Consider the following 24,831-nt stretch of genomic DNA (forward strand, 5'->3'; position numbering starts at 1 on the left):
TGTGATATGGGAGATGGGGCTCTGGGGAGAGAGACTGAAGCAAGGTAACACAATGCCTTTCAAGTGCTTGGGATTGGGGGAAGATCAGATTCAAAGGAAAGATCCCCATATTCTTAGAGCTGCTAAATAGGGCTCAATGACAGAGGCCACTGAGAATCTGAGGATGGCTTCCAAGAAGCTCCTGTTTTCACGATTGGGCTGACGCCAAAAAGGCCTAAACCCTTCGAGCATCCAGAGCATGAGCCAAAAGGAGAACCTCCAGTCAGAGCTGGTACCATACCGGAGAGCCAACCAGCATCCATCGCGAGTCCTCGCTGGGAGATCAAAAGTAGAGAGAGACATTACAATTTAATATTTAAACAGCATGTTTAATATTTATACAGTGAGGCAGAATTAGTCCCTTTATGAGCTAAGGATCCCAGAAACACTTCACTGCTCAGTGATTCCGGACACGGCTGGAATGTTTATTAAATAATTTAATGACGTACACGCTGAGTCCTGCATCCCCCAAACCTGCCGCTGCACGGCCTTTGCCAAAAGAAAACAAAAAGGTGAGGGGGTAGGTAGGGAAGATGCTGTGATTTCTTTTGTAAACATGTAGTGATACCCCGTCCTAGGAAACAGAGCCTACTTCTGGAAGGAAAGCAAAAAGATATTAGCTCTGGATTTGGCCCCGGGAGACCAACCCACCTATTTTGCAGAGGAGCAAACAGAGAAATGTCTTATCTAGAGTCACCTAGCCACAACTCGTCCCTCTCCTATACCGTACCACAGCATCCAGGGCCACGTGGGGCGATGTGCAGGGACTGGGGTCAGCCAAAGTCTGTGCAAAAGATATGCTAATAGCCTTCTCTGCTGCCTCCTTTTATCATAAGGGCAGGTTATTTCACTGGGGCCTACACGCGATGCACCTTGAGTCCGTCTTCAGTACAAAGGTTTGGGGAAGAATAGACTTGGGTTCCAAGTATGGCTCCGCCATTAACTCCCAGTTGGGTTAACTCCTCACCTCCCTGAGCCTCAGTTTCCCTGTTAAATGAAGAGGGAGACAATGATTCTGAGGTCCCCTCCAGCTTTAGAGTTGGGTGGAAGAGTGTGGAGGACCCAGTGAAGGACCAACTTCACAAGGTCACAGACCATTCGCCATTTTGTGTGTTCGTCCCCCTTAGTGCTCAGCCCTTTCTACATAACTTCCTAGTTTGAACCCGGTCTCAAATGCTCCTGAATAACCTTGGGCAAGCATCTAAATTCTTGTAGCTGCTAGTTTCCTCCTTGGAAAATGGCCACAATTCCTGGGAACTCCTTGATTGGAAACATTGTAAAGGAAGCACTTTTCAAACTTCCATACCTGACAGGTACAGGGGACAGATACCAATAAGGAAACGTAGGCTCTGAAAAGGAGGCACAAGTTAAAAAATAAGGATGTGGGTCAATGGGGTGCAGGGCAGCTTCCAGATTATTGGCCAGTCCTCTTGGGAAGACTATGGCCTGGAGGATGAGAGGGTGCAAATGGATGTGTATCAGCACGATGGAGGGGAATGCCTGATTGATGAGATCTCCCATCCATTGATTTATTATTGACTAAAGGAAGGACCTAGGATATCTTTGTGGCTTGAGGACAGAAGAGAGATCAGAGGGAAAAACACACTCTTCAAACTTGTGAGCTTGGGGAGACCCAAACCAAGACAGAGGGAGCTCAGAAGTGCAAGGCTTTGGGGCAAAGTCTATGATATCAGTGGTTGGCGTAGTGGCTAGAACACCAGCCCTGAAATCAGGAGGACCCGAGTTCAAATCTGACCTCAGACACTTAACACCTCCTAGCTGTGTGACCCTGGGCAAGTCACTTAACCCCAATTGTCTCAGGGGAAAAAAAAATTGATGATGTCAGTGGAGATGGTGAACTATTCTCTGGCACATTGTGTCATGGCTACTGGGGTTTGCCATAATAAGAGAAGCAGTCTTGGCCCCCTTCTACTTATCCTAACCCAAATGCATTTGCACATCCAGTTAGGGAAGATTGGTGGAATTTCTGACTCTGAAGTCCTATACTTGTCTGGAGCAAAGGACAGTGATCTCAGCCCAGATCAGAAATTAAGAAGAAAAGACGTAATCTTTTCTTGGGGTCACCTTGCTGAGGGTGGGAAAGGGGATCCTTTCTGGCATCCTTTTATAGGCCAGAAAACATTGATATCTTCCTCCAAGGGTCCTGACCAGAGGAACTCTGGGTATTGAGCCTTAAAAATTGTCTTGTTTTAATTTACCAAGTGTCTATTTTGTACGACATGCCAAAGGTTCCAAACTGAGACTCACACATGCTCATCACATTAATTTGGAAACTCTCTTGATAAAACACTCCTTGATATACATTCAGAAAACCAAGAAACGGGTGCAAGTTGAGACATCTTGATGCACCTATTATGTCTGGAGCCCCCAGTGCCCTAAAATGGTTTGGCCTGTTTCCTAAAGGGTTAAGTAATTTCCAAGTAGACGATTCACAAATAAAAGAAGAGGAAAGGGAACTCTGGCTCTTCCGAGATGCCTTGATTCCAACTGGATGACCTCCACCTTGTTTTTCTAGTCTCTGAACTCCTTAATTTCTTCCATCTTATCCATTATTAGTGGAAAGGAAAGGTAGAACTGAGGTTCTAGGTCACAAGCATAGAAACTACAATTCTAGGGGATCTGAATTTTCCCCACTCACTCACTAAAGCATCCTGCCATATTCTGTTTCTAGGAGAAGTCACAGAGAGCCAGAGAAGTGATGAGTTTTTTAGTTGGGAAATACTTAAACTTTCGGGAAAAAGGTCAAACCATATTAGGACATTAGTGGCTCCAGACAGTACCAGATGCAGCAAGATATCTCAGCTCATACCTGGAAGGCAAGAAGCCACCAGATTTCTATTGACTTAGGAGTCTGATTCAGCTGAGATAAACCAGTTCTGGGTCCACTACCGAAACCCTGAAAGAGACTGTGGGGTGCCTGGCCAGCTCACACTGGTTTATTACGCTCAGTCTAATGTTATTTCGATGCAACTAAAATCTGATTACAGCCTCAGCTCAATCATTTAGAGGCAAAAACCATCATGTGCCAGTAGAACAAGATGCCATAGAACAGAATGTTTTCATGGAAGGAGAAAAAAATAATAAACTCAGAAAACCCAGAAATTTTCTCCTTCCCCTCACTCCTACCCCCCAACTAAATATTTAAAACGGAGAAGGAAAAAAGTGACTCAGTTCTGTAAATGACAACATCTGTGCATGAGAAAGGTCCAGAAGACACTAGTATAGGGTTAGAGCTGAAATAACAGCCTGGGAGGGGCAGGGAAGGGTAATCTCATTAGTGTCCCTCCAGGTATGTGCAAAGCCTCCGTCCAATATTCTTAAAGCTTCAAAGAAAACAAGAAATTGTGGGTTTGAAGCCAAAAGACCTCAGGAGTCAACTAGTGCCCTCGTTTTATAGATCAGAAAATTGAGGTACAAAAAGTGAGGTCCCAAAGGGAATAAGTGGCAAGGCCAGGCTTTGAACTGAGGTCTCTCCATTCAGATCCAGAGCTTTTTACCAGTCCTCTCACTTTCCAAGTGGTGGAGCCCAACACTGGGCTGCCTCCCACTTTGCCCCTTGGCTCTCCAACCAACAAGGGACCACCATCCATGCTCTTCTTCCATTATACTATCTTGGGGCCAGTCTCAGGATCCAGAATCTAGCAACTGGAAAAGATTTTCCATATGATACCTGCAAAAACAATGTCCCAAATCCTCCTGGACCAGTAGATGTTACCCAACCATGAAGGGTGGGTTGGATCTGGACCAGCTTCCTCTTAGAAAGAATCTGGAAGATTTCAGGTTCTACTGCTTAGTTGTCAACCAAACCCAACAGGAAATAAACTCAGTTGTGAGGGAGAGGAGAAAGGGGAAGCTTGATGAGATTAGATGAACAGAAATAAAGACAGGATAGAGCCCTAGAGGCAGAGAATGAAACATAGCAGTAGGGAATGAAACATGGCGGCAGGGAATGTACACGGCTCTATTGAAGAAAATTCTCCGCTGGAGGATGAATACAGAGAGGCTTGGAGAGACCTACATGAACTGATGCTAAGTGAAATGAGCAGAACCAGGAGATCATTATACACTTCGACAACGATATTGTATGAGGACATATTTTGATGGAAGTGGATTTCTTTGACAAAGAGACCTGAGTTTCAATTGATAAATGACGGACAAAAGCAGCTACACCCAAAGAAAGAACACTGGGAAACGAATGTGAACTATCTGCATTTTTGTTTTTCTTCCCGGATTATTTATACCTTCTGAATCCAATTCTCCCTACGCAACAAGAGAACTGTTCGGTTCTGCAAACATATATTGTATCTAGGATATACTGCAACATATCCAACATATAAAGGACTGCTTGCCATCTAGGGGAGGGGGTGGAGGGTGGGAGGGGAAAAAAAAATCGGAACAGAAATGAGTGTCAATATAATGTAATTATTAAATAAAAAATTAAAAAAAAAATTAAAAAAAAAAAAAAAGAAAAGAAAATTCTCCGCTGGGTCCCTTCTCTTCTGACCTGCTGCTTCACTTCTCTTAATTCTTTTCCATCCTCCTCCTCCACCAGATAATCTGAGAAGAAGGCACAGGACAGGCTTGCAACTTGATAAACTTTCTGATAATGATGGAGCTTACATGCAACAAGAGAGTAGGAAAATCAATTCTTGACTCCACCCCTCATCACCCTTTCCTTCTCAAACAAACCCAGTAGTAGAAAGTGAGCTTTATCATATCGGATACTCTCTTTTCCCATGTGGAACTCACAGAAAAGCACCAAGTTGAGTTCTTCTGTAGGTTCTCATCCACTTCGAACCACGACTCATGAGCCCCCAGCCATGTGCCATATTTGGACCGGGGCAGGAGGAAGAAAAATAATACAATCCACTATCTCTTTATAATAACTTTAGTAGGGGAGCAAACCCTGAAGTTGAGATGGACGGGTTATATGAGTAGCCAGGGTTGCATATTAACCAAGAATTCTAGGGAGGCAGGGGTGAGGCACTAGATGCCCCCACCTCAAGGCTCTCCTCCTGGGCAGCCTGGGGATGACTTCTCTCTTGCAAGCAGATTTTAATTCTTTCTAGTAATCAAAAGACTACTGAGTGTTCTGAGTTCTAAGCCTCAGAATGTTTTTTCCCTTCTAAATATATATTAAACACACTCTCATGTTCAGAATTGGGAACTGAGAAGGGAAAGGTCAAACTCAGCCTCCAAAACCTGACAGTCAACTTTCAGGAGGGACCTTCGGAAGTTAGAGGGCGGACGAGGTCAAGCAGGGCATTCTTAGCTTCTCAAGGGATGGGTGCCACATGGCACAATAGACAGTGCAGATCAGGAGGAATTAAAAAGGCAAACTTGATTGGTGGGTGCTGGTTTTGCTCAACTGGTGGTTTTTTCCTTCCTTCTTTTTCCTTCTGTTATGATGGGTGACTTTTGGGGGAAAGGGAAAGGAGAAGGAAACATTGGGGAAGACAATTTGTGGACCAATGCAGAACCAAGAAGGGATGGAGGATAGGGACCAGACTGTGTGAATTCTTTGGCATCCAAACTCCTGGGCAAGGAAGTTTCTACTAATGACACTCCTGCCACTTACACATTTAGGGGGGGGGGGTATGTGCAGACACTGAAAGGTTAATTAAAATAACTTGTCCAGGATCATACAGATAGCATAGGAGATGTGGTACTTCCTGTCCCCCAGATCAGCTTATCCCCTTCCTATTTTCCTAAAAAAGGCCTCCATTAAAAATGTAAATAAAAATAAAAATTAAAATTAAAAAATTTTAATATTAGGGGGGAGACTTAGAGAAAGCAATGGAGAAATCTTATTGAGAAGCCCCTGGTGAAGATTACAAAGAGGGGGCTCTTGACACAATGGCGGAGCCCCCGTTTACCATCCAGGTGTTCAAAGAGACACCTAGGTGAGGGCTTGATTCTGGAGGGCCGCTTCCAGATTAGAAATACCAAATAAAGAAAGGTTTGCAAGATCCCAGCCCCCGACAAAATGCAGGGGAATGGCACCCCCTTGTAGCTGATGTATCTTTGTCCAATTGGACGGTCTGCTTGGATGAAGGATGCTTCAGAACGCCTTGGATTTGAGTCAGCTTTTTCTTGTGAATCTAGCAAAATCCATGGGGAAAACTTGCTCAGTGAGCTTCCAAGACGACCTGAAAGTGAGGGTAAGTGGCAGGGGACTGGGAAGGAGCATCCACCAAGTTTTAGGAACCTCTTAGCAATAAGGGTGCCAGACCTCCTAGGACAATCTGACAACCTTTGTAGCAGACAGAGCCTTAGATTCGGAGTAGGGAAGACCTGTGTTCAAATCCTGTCTCAGGCACTTATTAGCTCTATGACATGTAGTCCTCTAAGACCCAGTTTCTTTCCCTATGAAATGGACGTAATCTCCCTGAGCTGTTGTGAAACTCAAATGAGATCATGGAGAAAATTCGATTTACAAAGTCAAAAGATGAGGAGTTGTTGTTGTTGTTGTTGTTGTTATTATTATTATTATTATTATATTTTTCTCTTGTTCTTACCTGATATGTGGAAGAGAGAATATTTTAGAGATTTTGTCAGTCTCTCCTGAAATGCCTTTCTCACGACCCCTCCCCACCCCAAAAGTTAGTGGCTGACCCTATTCAGTTGACTCAAGTCTATTCCTAAAAGGGACAAAGTGAGGGCAGGAGTAGGATAGGGGAGAAAACAGGGAGGCTCTCCCACCTTGGGAACTCCAAAGCTCAATTCCCCTCTCCCCCAAATGTAAGCTCCTGCTGCCAGTCTTCAAAGAGCCAAAGAAGACATATTCATCTCAATATTCAGAGCGACTTGGGAGAGTGGAAAGCCTCCAGAAGCTTTTGGCCTCTATGACTTCAAGAATAACCTTTTCTCCCTCTTTTCTCATGGGCAATCTCTTCCTACATTGGGTAATTTTTTTTTTTTTTTGCCTTCTTCACCCTGAAGTCTCTGAACCAGCTTCCATTCTCTGACTTATTTTATTTTTGGTGAAGCAATTGGGGTTAAGTGACTTGTCCAAGGTCACACAGCTAGAAAGTGTTACGTGTCTGAGGCCGCATCCGAACTCAGGTCTGAACTCCAGGGCCAGTCTAGCTGCCCCAATTCTCTGATTTCTTGTGACAAACATCTCCCTTTCTTCCAAGCCAACAGCCTTTTCCTCCATTCTGTTCTTTTGGATACTCACAGTTCCAGTTGGCAGATGGCTACCATTCAGGACAGATGGAGGAGGATGGTTCATCACTTCCCACCTCCAGCCCAATCAGAACCCCCTCTTCATGGAAGATCCCATGTTCTTTAGCTGGAATGGACCTTCCATCTGAGGTGCCCTTTTCCGTAAAGAGGGCACTGAGTGTTGAGCCAAAGCTTTCTCAAGGGGGCAGGTTGTCAGGAGTCCACTTCAGCTCTTCAGAGGTACATCTTCATGACCTCTGAGGTCATAGGGCAATAGCGGGAGTAGAGCCGGGCCAGCAGTACCTTAGAAGTGACCTCAAAGCTGACGCTCTGGCTCTTCTTGTTCCACACGTGGACCGCGTAGGTCTTATTCAGCAGCGTGTGGAATTCCTGCGAGCTGATGTCTTCGAAATACCTCTTCCAGTTTTGCCACGTGATGGGGTAGAAGGCTTCCTGGGGCAGGGCGTGGACCCCCCTGCAGCTCCGGCGATCCTGAAGGCTCTTACTCCCGCACCACTTTTTGAAGACGCGGGTCAAGAGCTGGGGGCCCTGGTGGCCCCAGATCCACCCGTTATAATGATCCACAAAGTCCTGCATGCAGAGCTGGATGAACTCGTGTTTGGGCTCGAAGGCCAGGAAGGCCCCATTGAGCACATATTTGGACTGGATGCCCAGGACGTTGGTGAAGTTCTTCAGATTTTTCAGGACGATGAAGTCCGTATCCAAATAAATCCCCCCAAACTTCCACATGATGGCTATTCTGGCAGCGTCCGAAATGGTGGGGAGCAGGTACGGATGCCATCTTTGGTTGAGAAAGGCGTACCAACTGGCTAAAGGGGTGCCCTCAAAAAGGTCGGCCAGGTCCAATGGCTGGAATTCCACATTGGAGAAGCAGCTCAGCAGAGAGATGCCCAAGTGCTTGGGGAGGGAAGAGTTCCTGCCAAGCAGACCCTTCATGAGGACAACAATCCTGGTACCAGGGTGAGTCCTGGAGGCCGACTCCACCGAGCACATGAAAAGGAAGTTGGGGTTGGTCCGATCGGAAGTTTCCACAAAGAAGATGTCCCCTGGTGGGGCAGGGGGCTCACCCAGGATCGGAGGAGGTGCTGAAGAAAGGAGAAGGGGGCACTTAACCTCGAGAGGCAAGCTGTGCAGCTGGCCCTTGTATTTCGATTCTGCCATCCAGTAGATCATGATAGAGACGAGAAACATGAGCTTGAAAATAATGGCTAACAGCATGCACACTCTCTGGTTGGTGGACCCTCGGAGGAACTTCAGCACACACATGGGCTGCTTGGACATGGTCTCCGACCATAGAGAAGGGCTTCTGAGAAGAACGGGGGATCTGCAAAAGAAGTCACACAGTGAGGAAAGGTTCCCCGAAAGTCCAAGGCAAGACACATTCATTTACGACATATAAAATTATAGTTGGGCTCTGTTATGTACACCATCACCTGTGACTACTAATGAGGGCCTCTCGGTACCATTTTAAGGATTTCGATGTGTTTCACATGTGTAAAGAGGAAGGGATTCATTGCTTCTTCCCTCCCGCTCCCCAGTCCAGCAGATGAAATTTCAAGTCTTCTGAGGAAGGTGAGAAACCATGAGAGATTCATTCCCTCTCCTCAGGCTTGATTGAATTAGAGCAAAGCCGGCCATTGGTTGGTTGGAACACTGACCATACCCATGGTGTGGCCTTTAAAAATCAAGGTATGGAGCAGGTAGGTGGTGCAGTGGGTAGAACACCCACCCTGAAGTCAGGAGGATCTGAGTTCAAATCTTCCTAGCTATATGATCCTGGGCAAGTCACCTAACCCCAATTGCCTCAGGAAAACAAAATCAAGGAATACTCTAGGGAGTAAGATAAGTTACCTCTGAAAAGTGACAAGCTATGCAAGGTCAAATTAATGGTAAAATGATGGGTTTTGATTATTGATTGACCAAAAACATATTCTTCATAAGCCCCGAGTGAGGAAGGTGTAAAACATCTTGTTGAATGATCAGATGCAGATCTGGTTCTGTGGGCGCCATATTTTGGCAGGGCTCCGGGGGGAGGGTGATGAAAGTGAGGAGAAAATTGGACACGGGAAGAAGAGGAAGCAGAACTGAGCAGTTCACTTAGAGAAGGCGGTTGAGAGGAATGCACATGCTATGGCCACCACCTTCAAGTATCTCGGTGGTTGTTGTAGGCAAGAGGGATTTGAGTTGTTCCATTTGGCCTCAAAGGGCAAAAATTAGGAAGAGCAGGGAGAAGTGAGACAGGGATCCACTCCACAGCAGGGAAAAGTGTCTCCCAATCAGGGAGAACGTGGGATGGGCAGCCATGGGAGGGAGGGAGCTCCCATCCATCGCTCAAGGTCTTCCAGCGAAGGTCAGCATGAGGAACACCCAAGGGGGGTTCCTGCCCAGCTGCGGCTCAAACTTGGATGCCCTTCCAGCTCTGGGAGCTTTTGACTGCACTTGTTGTTTCATGTAAGAGATGCCATTTGAGAACCCAGTGAAGGAACTGGGGAAGACGAGCCCCGGATGATATAGTTATTGGCTTAACTTGCTTATAGATTGGATTACTCTTTCTTCCCAAGTCCTCGAGGTCCGGGGATCAGACAAAAGTCAGAATGACCAGCGATGGTCTGGGATACAGCGGATGATCCGGGCATCTCCAGTGTCTGACCGAGTTCCAAGCATCCCACGGCACTTGCGTCAGCCATTTTCATGGCTGTTGAAACATTCTCCTTCACCCATTCTGCCAGGGGAATTCTCCACCTACTAGGAGCAGACATCCATTAACTTACCCGTGGCCTGTTGGTTATCTTCAGCCCGGTTTGGCCCATCTGCCAAGATGATTTTATTGGGGTGTGTTGCCCGTGTGTGCTACTTCTTGGAGCCTCAGGTGAGAGGTGGGTGCGGGTGAGTAGCCCTCACACCAGCACACCTCCTGAATACTGTGTGTGCATGCTCGTGTATGTATAACAAAGGTCCTCTTCAGTGTGTCAGGGACTTAAGAGATGGAAGGACCCTTAGAGAGCATGGCGACCAAAACTCATTCTACTCATCAGAAAACCAAGGCCCAGGGACCGGTAATGATTTGGTCAAAGTCGTCTGGCTGGGGGGCAGCTGGATGGTGAGATGGCGAGAGCACTGGCTGATGTCTCAGGAGGACCAAAGTCGTCTGGCTCGTAAGTGGCTGAGTGAATTTGTTCATTAATGTTCAACTCCTCCAAATTGACAGTGGCGAGACAACGGCTCCAGATGGCCAGAGATGATGGAAATATTGATTCCACCAAAATGAAGGGCAAGAGGATCAACACTTCAGACAAAGACTGTTTCTAACAAAGTCAGGCGCTCCCCTTGGAAGGGGTCAGCCAGGGAAGCGGCAGCTGCACAGTGCCAGGCACAGAGCACCATGGCCCTAAAGTCAGATCTGGCCGCAGATACTCACTAGCTGGGCAAGTCACTTCACCTTGTCTGCCTTGGTTTCCTCATCTGTAAAATGAGCTGGGGAAGGAAATAGCCAATTACTGCGGTAACTCTTCCAAGAAAATTCCAAATGGAGTCACAGAGAATGACTGAAAGCACTCGACAAGAGCCAGGAAAAAACTACAGACCAGCCCCCGATGGTCCTAATACATCCTGGCAAGTCCGGGAAAGTCCTTAGTGCCTGTCAGACAAGGGAGCCCAAGATATCCGTGGCCAGGATTGCTCAATGCCAGACGTTTCCCAAGAAATCTCTCGAGTTTCCTGGTCCCGGTCCCCCTCTAATTTAAGAATATTTCTAGGGCATTGTCTGAGTGTTCCTAAATGCTCTGTCATCTTCTGTCCCCTGGGGAGTTCAGCGGGGCTGATTCCCTCACTTTATCTCACTTAGGATCAGAACTTCTGGAGCCAGAAAGGGCCTTGGAGGTCATGGAATTCAGCCCCAATCTCCCCCCTCTCCAAAATACACTTTACAGAGCAGGAAAATGAGACCTCGAGCCCTCCCCAGAAGTCACTTGCCCAAGATCAGCCAGGTTTCTAGGTCCATGGAGCTATAGAAACTTTGACATTTTAGTCTAAACTTCTTTTTACACACAAGGAAACTGAAGTTCAGGTCACCTGGGCAGCAGAGGGACTTCTTCCTTATTATAACCCTGGGACATCCACATTGCAGGTATCATTGCCCCCATTTTACAAATCAGGAAACTGAGGTAAGTCAAGTGACTTGACACATCCAGTAAAGGGTCTCTCACGAATCCAACTCAATCCAAGCCAAGAGTCTCATTGCTGCTCTCCAGGGAAAGCTGGATACAATTCCGGGGATGGGGGAAGGACCCCTGTAAGAGGAGCCATTGGCCGAGGTCTGAATTTGAGCAGGGACCTGAAGAGCAGCATCTCCCTCCCCATGTGGCCAGAGATGGGATGTTCGATGTCTGAAATCTCGAGGGCGGGGGGGGAGAAAAGCCAGTTTCTCATCTTCTATCTGGGTTGAAAAACAAGAGCCTTCCAGTAAATAGATGGAAGATTGATTTTGGTTAGGATGAGAAGAGGGGAGGGGAAAGAGAAATCTGCCGGCTCACAGTGGCTTCCTTGGAGTTGGGAGGAAGGCTCTCTCTGGGCACTGGGAGAGTCCGGGGGCATCTAAATAGTCCCTACCCAGAAATCTGCCCCCGAACAATCCAGACACACTTTCAGTGAAAGAACTCCAGTGCTGGGAACTCACTATGTTCTGGGGTAATGCCTGGGGCCTGAAATGAATCTGATTCAATTAATTTTTTTCACTTTATTAATATTTTTTAATTTCAAAATTGAGTTGCAAATTCTCTCCCTCCCTTTGGCCCCGTCACAGCCATAGAGAAGGCAAGCAATGATATTGATGATACATGGACACCCATTTAAAATATATTGCCCAATACTTGTAGAAATATGTACAGAGGAATTGCACACTTTTAAGATATATTGGATTGCTTGTCGACTGTGAGGGAAGGGGTGGGGGGAAGGGAGGGGGAAAATTGGAACACAGGGTTTTGTAGGGGTCAAAAATTATCCAAAATAAAAATAAAATAAAAAGTTTTAATTAAAATAAATAAGTAAAAGATATTGCTCTATTAACCATGGAAAAAAGGAAAGAAGGAAGTAGGGAGGAAGGAAGAGAAAGAGAGGGGGGTGAGGAAAGAAGGGGGAAGGGGCAAGGAAGGGGCAAGGAAGGAGGGAAAAGAAGGGGGAAAGGAAGGGGGAAAAAGAAGGGGGAAGGAAGGGAGAAAAAGAAGAGGGAGAAAAGAAGGGGGAGAAAAGAAGGGGGAAAAAGAAGGGGGAGAAAAGAAGGGGGAGAAAAGAAGGGGGAGAAAAGAAGGGGGAGAAAAGAAGGGAGAAAAGAAGGGGGAGAAAAGGGGGAAATTACTGTTAAGAATTTTAATTTTTTTAAACTCTGGAAAGGCCAATACTGGGGTCATGGTGGCAAAATGTATAACAATTACCTCAAAACCTAAACCCATTCGTGACCATCAAGTCATTGAGGAGTACTGGAGAGCTTGGCAAAGGTGACAATCTCAGGGAATGCATTCGTTCTCTCTCCCCCCATTTTTATTCATCTGCTCCAGCCTGGACTTCCAGAGAAGGTTGTGGAAAAGGGGCCAGAACTAGAATCAGAAGGATCTCTGGATCCTTAGTGAGGTCTTCCTAAGTCTCAACATAGAGTTCTATCCACAGAACCACCAGCCTGTCCCATGAAGAATTCATAAGGAAACTCCCTCCTTACCTCCCCAGAAGTGATAAATTCAGGGGCCAGATTGAACAAAATTATGCTTGGGTGGAGCTAATACAAATATTTGATTTCCTGGATTCTGATTAATTGCTATGAGAATTTTAATTTTCTTTTTTCCAGTCTGGGAGGTAAAGAAGGCATGAGAGAAAAAAAAAAAAAAAAAAAAAAACTTTGGGTAAGTGAAAAAACAAAATAAAAAATTTTAAAATGTTTGTTGACCCACTGATTGACCATAGGGGAACATGTCATCCTTCAAAGCTCGACTCTAGGAAAGCTCTCTCAATTACTGCAACTCTAAGCGTTCTCTTTCTCTTCCTATTTTCTCACCTCACTTTTTCCAATAACAAGGCAATCAATAAACATCTATTAAGTGCCGACTGTATGCCAAACGATATGTTTTCTATACCTTTTCTCTAACCATCTTTTTCTGTTTTATGCCTATTTATAAAAATGTCACCAGTTCCTAATAGAGTGAATTTTAGGAAAAGAACGTTCCTGAATTTTCTCACTGACGCCATATTTGTGGAAGAAAGCTCCCCCACAAACTTGGGGTACAATCTCATTACTATTGTTTTTATTATTTCATTTCAATGAACATTTTACCTTGTTCTAACTGTAAATTATCTTTGTAAGTGTAACGAACCTTTTTTATTAAAAAAAAAAAAAGCTAACATTCTAGAAAGAATATTCTTTTACCTTGTGCTAATTGTAAATTATCTTTATAATTATAAAGTACCTTTTTATTTTAAAAAAAAGGTATCAGACTAGAATAAAGATAATTACACTAGTGGGGGCTTGTGAGCTCTGGGTGGGAGGGGAAGCTCAGAAGGAACACCTGATCTTTCTTGCTGTAGCTCTTTAAGAAAGGGCAGTGGATAAAGTGCGGGGCCTGGACTCATTTGTGAGAGTTTGAAACTGGCCAGTTTCTGGCAATCACTTCATCCTGTTTGCCTCAGTTTCCTTATCTGTAAAATGAATTAGAAGAGATTTTGAAATGGCAAACCACTCCATTATCTTTGCCAAGAAAACAACAACATCATCTTTAAGGAAGTGTTATGTGCTGGAGCCAGAGAGAAATATTTCTGTGAAGGAGAAGAGCATGGACCGGTTAGCCCTTTGCCATATTTGGTGAAGGGAGCAAAATGCATTTAAATAGAGCGGCTGACTCAAAGTTGGCCCGGAACCAGTGCCTGAGTGGCGTCCACACCAGAGTCCATTATACTGATTTCATGCCAGACCAAGCATTTTCCTGAGTTACTCCCCAAAAGGATCGTCCACTTAGTCTTAGATCTGGAAAAGTTGAGACATCAAATGCCTCATTTTCCAGGTAAGGAAACCAAGTCAGGGTCAAAGTCCTGTGATTTCTCTGAAACCTTAAAACTTTTCTTTTTGGGAGGTGGGATACTTATGTCATCTGTGGGGAGGGGGGGACTTAGAGTCTCAAAGATCCATGTGCTACCCCCCAAGGCAGAGGACAGAGCCCCTCCTTTCTCACAGGGTAGTCCACTGTGCTCAGCCCCCCACAGCAGACCTGAAGGGACAAGGCCGGGGCCTTTCTCACTAGCTGGTGGCCCTGGAACAGCTCCAACAACAGTCACCTCTCACCAAGAACCCCCAAGTCTAGTCTCCCCTCATAAATCCCAATTTATGGTCCTTTCTCCCAATTCCTGCTTGAGGGCCTCAGGAGCTCACGTCAAGCCATTCCCAGTCACTTCCCCTTCCACCTCTCCTTTCAGAGCTCCTATTCCTTTCTTTTGGAGCTGAAACCACTCCTGAAGGCCCCAAGTAGCCCTCCACATGGAAGGCTCTGGACTGAATGCAGACCCCTCCAACTTCCTAACCCAGGGTCCTCCTAGGGTGCAGTAAGACCCAGCCTGCTCCCCATCACCCCGGCCCTCTCCTTCCTAGACCCCGGACTCCAGGAGGAGCCAGTTTTGGCTAGCCAGCTCTTTGGCTGAAGACAGTCCCCAAGGATCAGCTCTTCTTTCTCCCCATACAAGGGGCTGAATGATCAGAGATCCTCATTTTAGTTATCACCACCCCCTCCCTCCCAAAACACACACTCATTTTGCTCTACTTCATCTGTAAAATGGGAATAATAAAAGGCCCTTTGCAAGCTCTTAATCCTCCTAGAAACATAGTAAAACCAGGGTTGGCTGTGAAGGGGTGATTGGTGTTATATGCCCAAATGAGGTCCTAAGATAGAAAGAAGAAAAGGGCAAAATAAAAAGCCCCACGCCAGCCCTTAATGAGTTTAGATTTTACTGGGAGATAACACTGTGACATATTTAATGTGCATAGGACTGCTTGCTATCTAGGGGAGGAGGGGGAGGGAGGGAAGGGAAAAATCAGAACAGAAGTGAGTGCAAGGGATAATGTTGTAAAAAAAAAACTACCGGGGCGTGGGTTCTGTCAATAAAAGTTTTAATAAAAAAAAAAGATTTTACTGGGAGGGAGTGTATATGCAAAGCAATATGCAAAGCAACAGCAAATAATTTCAAGAGTGCTCATAATTAGGAAACTGGGGATCCTGGAACAATGGAACCCCCATTTTTAGACTCTGAACTCCAGATGTCAAGTGGAGAGGGCATTTTCTCCTCTGCACCTGCCTGTTCCATAATGCTTGGCAAGTTCTGCCCCCTCCCTGGGCCTCAGTTTCCCCCACTGTAACACAAGGGAGATTGGGCTGCCCGATCCAAGGCGCTCCCTAGTTCTAATCCATGTACTAGGCAGATTCAAACTGGTCACCCTTGAGCAAAAATCAGAAACACTCCTCCACGCGCAGGAGCTAATGATCAGTTAGAGAAAATAAAACCCCATCTGGTTCCTTTGTTTTCTCTGTCATGAGAACACGGGCAACAGTGGAATTCCCCACTGCTACTTCCAATTTTGAGAGCAGTGAATGATTAAATGCTGTTTGGGGAGGGAAGCTCACGAGTCCCGTTTTCTGAGAGCAGGGAGCCAACCTCCTGTGTTTCGGGGAGCTCTGGGATTGGCGGGTGAACGTAGGGCAACCCAACCCAGAAGCATGGTCTTAAGTGTGCCCCCCACTCGATAAAGAAGCACAAAGGAAGCCAGTTCTCCTGAGTTTTAAAAAAAACAATCGAGTTCAGAGACTTTGGGTTCAGAACCCCAGAAAGAGCAGACCTAGATGGACCCACTTCTCAAGCCACTTGATCCACCCCTGGCCTTTTCCTCTGGGTGGAAGACCTTACCCCTTATACACCTGGGTGAAAGAAATTGCCATCACTGCTCTGTCCAGCTCCACGTTCCCCTTCTCCTCCCAGATTCCCCTTGAGATCGCCCACTCCCTTCTCCCTTCCAGGCCCGGGCCCATCCCTCTCCTTCTGGGCTGCCTTCATCCATACCAAGACCACCCCGCTCTCTGGCTGTTGGCGAACACGTCTGGATATAGTCTCTTCTCTACCTGTCAAGCTGCTCTTTTGCTGGCCGAGCCCCGTCCTAGGTGTGGATACATGACTCATACATGCTCCAGCCTCCGAGACCTCTCCCTTCCACGGCCTCCCCTGCCGAGGACTTCACTCTGAGCTTCTGACGCTAGTACCCCGCTCCACGCCCCTCCTTCCTGCCCCTCCTTCCTGCCCCTCCTTCCTGCCCCTCCTCCCTTCCCCTCCCCTAACCCTCATCCTCTCCCACCTGAATGCCATCTCCCTCTTTGGCCTCCCTGCCACTGGCTTCCATCCTCCTCCGACCTCTCCCAGGTGATCTCCCAGAACCGCTGAGTGGCCGAGTCACCCATCATCTGTAGGTTGGGGAGCCATCTGGGGCATTACTGAGGACTGCCTGGGTAAGTGAAGGAGCAGGACCCAGACGTTCGGACCACCGCCTGAGACAAAGGAAGTGAGGCCGGAGCCCCTGTGCATGACGGGGCAGAGGAGAGTAACAAGAAAAGCATTAAAGAGAAGCAGAAATCCTAAGGACCGGGTTACCCTTGAGACCCAGGACAGAGAAAGAGAGTGAATCAGAGGCTTCTAAACCATCCAGTATCCTGGAGAGATCTCACACTCAGCATGGTGAACCGTAATTTCTCCTCTTCCAGTCTTCCTTCCTCGAGTGGAAAGTACCGCCATCCTTCCAGTCTTCCCGTGCATCCTCAATCCTCCCTGCCAAATTCTGCCATCTCTGCTTCAAAGACCCCCTGACCCGAGTTCCTTCCCTCTATTCCCATAGGCCCCGATCACCTCTCACAGTAACAGCCTCCCCCTGGCCTCAGCCCAGGCCCTCCCACACACAGAGGCTGAAGTAATTTCCCTTAATCATTCACATCCCAGGATGTCATTAGCCAATCAACCCCAGCATCTCGCCCTGCTTTGGGGATAAACTAGAAGCTTCTCCATGTTAAAAAGCCCTGCACAGGCTGGTCCTCATTCCCCGTCCATCCTCCCTGGACACTGCACTGCCATTTGGCCAAACTGCCCTCTCAGAGGAACTCTGCCTGAGCCTGGGACGTACCCCTCTTCTGCCTGCCTCTTAGAGCCTCCTGGAAGCTCTCCTGATGTCCTCTAGTTACCAACACCTTCCCTCAGAATTACCTTTTGTCTACTTTCTATTTACTTCTCTGTGTATTTGTTGTTTGATAATGTAAACTTCTTGAAGTCTTTTTTTTTAATACTCTATATTTTATGGGATGGTTCTCTTGGGAGAAGAGGGATGAGAATGGACTAGAGGATACTATGGTAATGTAAAAAAAAAAAAAACAAGCAGTAATTAAGTGTCAAAGTAGAGAGATGGATGGGCCTAGAGTCAGGAATCCGAGTTCAAATTTGGCCTCAGACATTTACTAGCTGTGTGACTCTAAGAAAGTCGGTTCGCCTTATTTGTATGGTCCATGGGATCCTGAAGAGTTGGATACCATTGAACAGTAACATAAAATTCAAAAGAAGATATCACTACAACTCATTTTTAAAAAGATGGAAGGAAGGAAGGGAGGGAGAGCAGTAAAGGAGATGGGTCATCAAGAGTCATTATGACAGGAAAAGATAATGATAAATGGTGGAGGGGATGTAGAAAAACTGGGACACTAATACATTGTTGGTGGAGTTGTGAAATGATCCGACCATTCTGGAGAACAATCTGGAACTATGCCCAAAGGGCTATCATACTGAGCACATCCTTTGATCCAGCAGTGTCTCTACTGGGCCTGGATCCCAAGGAGATCATAAGAATAATCATAATCATACTCATAAGAAAGAGAAAAGGCCCCACATGTGCAAAAATGTTTGTGGCAGCCCTTTTTGTAGTGGCAAGGAACTGGAAACTGAGTGGCTGCCCATCATTTGAGGAATGGCTGAATAAATTATGGCACATGAATGTTATGGAATATTATCGTTCTGGAAGGAACAAAAACATCAGCAGGATGATTTCAGAAAGGCCTGGAGAGACTTACATGAACTGACACTGAGGGAAGTGAGCAGAACCTGGAAAACAATATGCACAACAACAGCCACAACGCTGTGTGATGATCAGTTATGATGGATTTAGCTCTTCTCAGCAATAAAACAATTTAAGACAATTCCAAAAGACTCATCCATTCACGTTAAGAGAAAGAACTATAGCGTCTGAATGCAGATGGAAGCAGACTATTTTCTCTTTCAGACATATTCTTTCACTTTTTTTCTTTCTTAGGGTTTTTCTCTTTTGTTCTGCTTCTTCTTTCACAACATGACTAGCGTGGGAAGTTTTACCACAAAGATAAGCTCTATCAGATTGTTGTCTTGGAGAGGAAAGGAGGGAGAAAAAAATAGAAATTAAAGTCTTATAAAAGGAAATGTTGAAAGTTATATCTATATGTAATTGGAGAAAATAAAATACAATTAAGTGGGGAAAATCAAAGCAAAACAAAGAAATGGGATTTTTAAAAGTGTATTTTATACATTTGAATTCCTATTGAGAGACAGCATAGCCTAATGGGCAGAGTGCTGGTGGAAGGAGGGGCTTTTTCAGTTTGTCCTTGTATTCCTGGTGTCCAGTCTCATGCGTGGCCCACAGTAGGTGTTTAATAATTGCTTGCGGGATTGGAGTGGTAACGGTCCCAGGCTACAAAGCCTTGTCTTTCCAAACCATCGAGCACCGAGGAAGGTTTCCTGGGACTCCCTGGCACAGTTTGTTCTCCTAGATCAGTTTTGAGCATAATAAAGCCAAACCCTGGCCCAGAGATCACAGAAACTGAGTGGGAGCCCCAGAGAGTGGGAGATGAGAACCTTGCCTGAGGCCCCAGGGATTCATTAAAGACCCACTGTCCCAGTGCTAGGAGAGAGCAAGGAAGGGGAGTGCCTGCATTTTTCCTGCTGGACAGCCCAGAGCCAGTGAATTCCTCTCTCACAAAGCCCCTGACAACTCTTAATGCCTGAAATGTATCCCAGTTGCCTATAAACGCAAACTAGCTAAGTAGCTCTGCTGACCACAGGAGAAATGACCACAGGAGAATTCACAGGAGTGAATCCTACCATTCACTCCCTCTCTCCCCAAGGAGATTAGAGAGGTAACTCTGCGGAGTGAAGTTCCACATCAGAAGCACTCTACACTGGACTAAAAAAATGAATAACAACTGGCATGTTGAGAGTATTGCTAAGGTTTATACACACATTCCTCCAAAGTGGGGGAAAGAAGGAAGTATGTGTTGGTGCCTACTATGTGGCAGATACTGTACAATTACTGTCTCCCAACAGCCCGGGAAGGAGGTGCTATTGTTATCTTTATTTTACAAGTGAGGAAACTGAGGCAGAGATGAAGCGATTTCGCCATAGTCACCCAGCTAGTAATCTTCTGAGGTTGAATTTACGATTCCAAGCCCAAGTCTTTCTCCCCTGTACCATGTAATGAGAGGGAAAGTGGAAGATGACTGAAGAGACTCAATAATAACTTTTTATTATTATTTTCTGGTTTTTGCTTTCCTCTGTTTGCCAAAAGATTCCTCTCCACAGCCCAAGGTTCATCCCTCAGAACTAAAAATGACCAAAAAGAGAGGAGAGAGCATTTCAGGAAAGTGACATAGTGACCAAGTCTGCTTATGGGGGTGAGGAGATGGGGAAGGAGATAGGTGCTGGGACTACAACCTGTTTTTTTTTTTTTTCATTTCAGAAAAATGGACTTTCCCAGAAGGACTTTGGAGATAGGACATTGCCAAGAATAATTTCACTCTCAGATTGGTTGGTCCCTGGCCTCTATCCAACCCTGGCCATCACACATGATGCTTTCAGTGCCAGGAAAGATTAAATAAAATCATCAAACTTTCCCCACAATTCCATTCCCAGATACCTCTCTCACCTCTTCTCCCAAAAGCAACCCTTAATAGCTTTGAGACCTTAGTAGAAAGAAAGAAAGAAAGAAAGAAAGGGAGGGAGGGAGGGAGGGAGGAAGGAAGGAAGGAAGGAAGGAAGGAAGGAAGGAAGGAAGGAAGGAAAGAAGGAAGGAAGGAAGGAAGGAAGGAAGGAGGGAAGGAAGGAAGGAGGGAGGGAAGGAAAGAAGATCGTTAAATTTGACTTTAAGCAGAGGCTAGAGAAAACAAATCCTTGGCCAAGTTTTTTAGCTTCAATTAAGACCAAAATTAAAATTAAAATAACAACAACAGCTTTTGATATAATAAAGTTTCCTTGTTCTTAACAATGTCCAAATTTCAATGTGTTTCCTCTTTCAAAAGCCACTGGGGAAAACCAGATGGAATCCTTCCAAACCTCCTAGAACACACGAACTGCCGGGCACAAGATCCAATGGTCAACCTTCTGGGCTTTTATTTTATTACAAAATAACATAGTTCTATAAGAAATGATCAGCAGGCTAAAGAAAGACCTGGAGAGATTTAACATGAACTGAGACTAAGTAAAGTGAGTAGAACCAAGAGGACATTATATACAGCAACAACTAGATTACGTGATGAGCAACTGTGGTGGACTTGGCTCTTTTCACCAGTGAGATGTTTCAGGGCAATTCCAATAGACTTGTGATGGAGAGAGCCATCTACATCCAGAGAGAGGATTAACTGAATGTGAATCACAACATAGTTTTTTCATCTTGTTTTGTTGTCATTTGCTTGCTTTTTGTTTTTTCCCCCTCTTTCGATCTTATTTTTCTTGTGCATCCTGATAAATGTGGAAATAATTTTAGAAGAATTGCATATGTTTAACTTATATTGGATTATTTGCTATCCAAGGGAAGGGGAGAAGTGGGAAGGGGGAGAGAAAAATTTGGAATAAAAGAGTTTTCAAGGATGAATGCTGAAAACTATCTTTGCATGTATTTTGAAAAATAAGAAGCTTTATATATATATATATAATATATATATATATATATATATACGTATATATATATATATATATATATATATATCTACACACACGCGCACACGATAGAAATGACATGGTTTAATAATTGGTATGGGCAGGCAGTGTGAGCTAGTGGACAAAGCCAGCTTTCGAGTCAGGATGACTGGCATTAAAGCTCCGACACATTCACCATGTATTTTCCATTCCCATAATCACCAAATCACTGTTTATTACTATATATTTTAGATAAAATGCCCTCAGATACCTCAAAATTCAAGGTATCCAAAATGACTCATTATTATTCCCCCATTTCTGGGGAGGAAATCGCCCTGCTTTCACCTCCAAGTTCTCTACCCTGGTGTCATTCTGATACCTCACTTGAACTCACCCCACAAGTTCAATAAGTAGGAAGTCTACACAAAAATGGTTTTCTTGTTGCTTTTCAGCCAAGAGGTTCCACCTCCCAAGTCAACAACAAAGTACCCTTCCTTCCCCTTCCCCTCTGATTCCTGGTGGATTATGTCCTCTGCCAGTAGATACTGTTTCGCTTTTGTATTTGTAATCCCTCCATGTAGCAATAGAGGCACAAGAAACACAGAAATCATGGAATCACAAAATCTGGGAATTGAAGAGACCGAAGCAGTCCAACCTCCAAGCAAAAAGAAATCCCTTCTATAAACAAGCAATCGTCCAGTCTCTCCCTGGAGACCTCCAAGGAGGGGGAGCCAGTTTCCCTTGACAACAGCTGGTTCCACTTTGGGAAGATTCCTGGCCCTGCTTCCTGGGGCCAAACAGGCCAAGGAGGCACAGATTTAACTTTTCTCAGGCACTTCTCTAGGTCAGAAAGAATTTTTTTGGTATTCTTTCAGAGGGAAGGGGCTAGGATTGGAACCAGTAAAATTCAAGCTCAAATCACGATTTATACACTGACTAGCTATGTCAATTAATAAGTCAATTAATCCCTTTCTGCCTTAGTTTCCTTATCTGTAAAATGTGGGTGATGATAGCACCTATCTTTCATTATATTAAAAAATTGGGGGGTAGCTAGGTGGCGCAGTGCTTAGAGCACCAGCCCTGAAATCAGAGGGACCTGAGTTCAAATCTGGTCTCTGACACTTAACTGTATGACCTGGCTATATGACCCTAGGCAAGTCACTTAACCCCAAATTGCCTCAGGGGGAAAAAAAAAAGCAAGGTACTTAAAAATTTTTAAACTAACTAGAAAACTAAAGAAAAATCAAGCAAAATATTATAATTATTACTGGATCAGGAATTCCCTCTTATATTTTAAAAAAAAAGTTCACAGCAAAAGGAAATTTCTGCTAGAGGCTCATAAAAGTGAAAATATAACTGGTATTTTCCAGTCCTAGTTCACAGAGCTCCTTGAATACCATCTCCCCGATCCTCTGTTACCATTTCCTACTCCAAGACCTATGGAAAGGACTTTCTAGGAATTCGTAGACTGAAGAACAAAGTCCCAGAGCCAGCTTACTCTCCTCGCCCACCCATGCCCTAACATTGGGCAAGTGGTGGAGAGAACTGGACTGTAAGTCAGAAGCCTATATCTTATCCTTTCCTCCTCTTGTTCAAGAGATGTGTGACTCACTGAATTTCTGACAATTATTTGCTTTCTTTTTGGGCGGGGGTGGGAATGGGGTTAAGTGACTTGTCCAGGATCACTTGCTAATAAAGTGTCAAGTTTTGGAGGCCACATTTGAAGTTCTCCTGAGCTAGTGTTCTAAGCACAGCAGCACCTAGATACCTCTAGTTATTTTCCTTATCTGTAAATGCAGCTGGGTTAGAACAGTTTGATGCCTTATATCTGGAACCCCCAGTAACCCAGGTAGTCGGTTTCCCTCCGATATTGCCTCCATTTAGAAGAAGGAAGCTTATCTCTAAAAATGTCCCTGGGAAGGATTTGGCCCTTTCCAATCTAACTAAAACTAACTCAGACAAGCATAAAATGGAGGGAGGGAGATTTCAAACTGGGAGGTCCTAGTCATAGTGGGTGGGAGTTTTCTGGAAAGGAAAAGGCTTCCAAATTGGAAAAGGAGTGGATGCCCACCAACTGGGGAATGGTGGAACAAATTGTGGCACACGAAGGTAATGGAATATTATTGTTCTATAAAAATGATGAACAAGCTGAATATAGAAAGGCCCGGAAAGATTTACACGAACTGATGCTGAGGGAAACAAGCAGAAAGGAGGAATGCATCATATACAGTAACAGCACAATGTGAGGTAATCAGCTATGAAAGGCTTGATTCTTCTCAGGGGTCAGTGATCCAAAGCAATCCCAGTAGGCTTTGGACAGAAAACACCATCTGCATCCAGAAAAAGAGCTAAGGAGTCTGAATGTATAGCAACACATGTTATGTTCACTTCTTTTTTTCTGTTTTTTTTTAATCTTTCCATTAAAAAAAACTCCCTCTTGCTCGGATTTTTTCTCCCAACATAATATAACAATAAGTATTCAAAGGAAAAGGCTGCTAGCATATGGTGAGATCTGAACTGAGTCTGGGGAGCCCCAAAGGCAGGTGGGAAGAGAGAGTATTGGAGACACAGGGAAAATCGGAATAGAGGCAGAGTCAAGAGTTAGAGAGACATTAAGGAGGCTGGCTTAAGATGTCAGAGGACATGTGGGTGTGTGTGGGGGATGCTGGATAGACTTATTATGGAGCAACTCCTGTAGAGGTAATAAGGGAAAGGAAATTCAGGCTAGAGCTTTGGTTTAAACCCTTTGGCAGCTGAATAGAGAAGGATGGATTAGAGGCAGAGGGGAGATGCATGAGGCCGAGATCCAGTGAGAGGCCAGTAAAGAGAGGGGACAGAAGCAAGAGGAAAAGGCGTTAGCTACACAGTTGGACAAAGTATTGGAGAAACACATCTCCTAGGTTTCCTGGATGACTGGGCACCTGATGCTACCTTGGACAGCAACAGGAGTGGGATGCTGAGCACCCGAATGGGAATCCTAGCTGAGAAAATGCTCTGTTTACCCATCTATGGAGATGAGTGATCTCTGTCTCTAGTCCTGGGCCTCAGTTTCCTAATCTGTAAAGGGAAGAGGTTGAGGTTAGACACCCAAGGCTCTTCTATCAGTCCAGAGGCATTTAAGCTCTCACTATTATGGAAGCATATCAAAAATCTTTTTTAAAAAATTGAAAATATTATTTCAGAGAAACAGCAATCTTTTCTAGAATTTCCTGGGAGAGAGAATTCTTTCTAGAGTTTTCTAGAAAAAGACTCCTTTCTGGGGTAAAGCAAAAGGTCTTAGAGAAATGGATTAAAGATGGAAATCCAATCAACCTTTGAACAAAGAAGGCTTCAAGTGTTTAGGCCAAGAAACCATATGGTAAAGTGGCCTGGCATCCGAAGTCACTCAGCTTCTTGAGTTCAGTTCTGAGCTCAAATGTGCCTTAGTTTCCTCATCTATAAAATGAGCTAGAAAACAAAATGGCAAACCATCCCAGTATCTTTGCCAAGAAAACCTTAAATTCAATCAGGAATAATTAACGAGACTGGAACAAACCAACTAACAAAACTTGGCCAGGAAAGGGCAGCCCTCTTTTGCCTAACTCTTTTGGT

General features: G+C 45.0%; 1 protein-coding gene across 1 annotated transcript; it reads right to left on the reverse strand.

The window, feature by feature from the left end:
• Nucleotides 1-347: 347 nt before the first annotated feature.
• Nucleotides 348-8,804, reverse strand: A4GALT (alpha 1,4-galactosyltransferase (P blood group)). The gene has a single exon (XM_051962278.1). It carries the CDS (start codon nucleotides 8,632-8,634, stop codon nucleotides 7,462-7,464), a length of 1,173 nt encoding a protein of 390 aa, XP_051818238.1. The 5' UTR covers nucleotides 8,635-8,804; the 3' UTR covers nucleotides 348-7,461.
• Nucleotides 8,805-24,831: the final 16,027 nt, after the last annotated feature.

This window comes from Antechinus flavipes, chromosome 5, assembly GCF_016432865.1.
Source record: "Antechinus flavipes isolate AdamAnt ecotype Samford, QLD, Australia chromosome 5, AdamAnt_v2, whole genome shotgun sequence".
Lineage (NCBI taxonomy): Eukaryota > Metazoa > Chordata > Mammalia > Dasyuromorphia > Dasyuridae > Antechinus > Antechinus flavipes.

Excerpts from the sequence above, each read along its gene's own strand:
- A4GALT (XM_051962278.1), bottom strand. The coding sequence starts at position 8,634 with ATGAATGTGTCTTGCCTTGGACTTTCGGGGAACCTTTCCTCACTGTGT.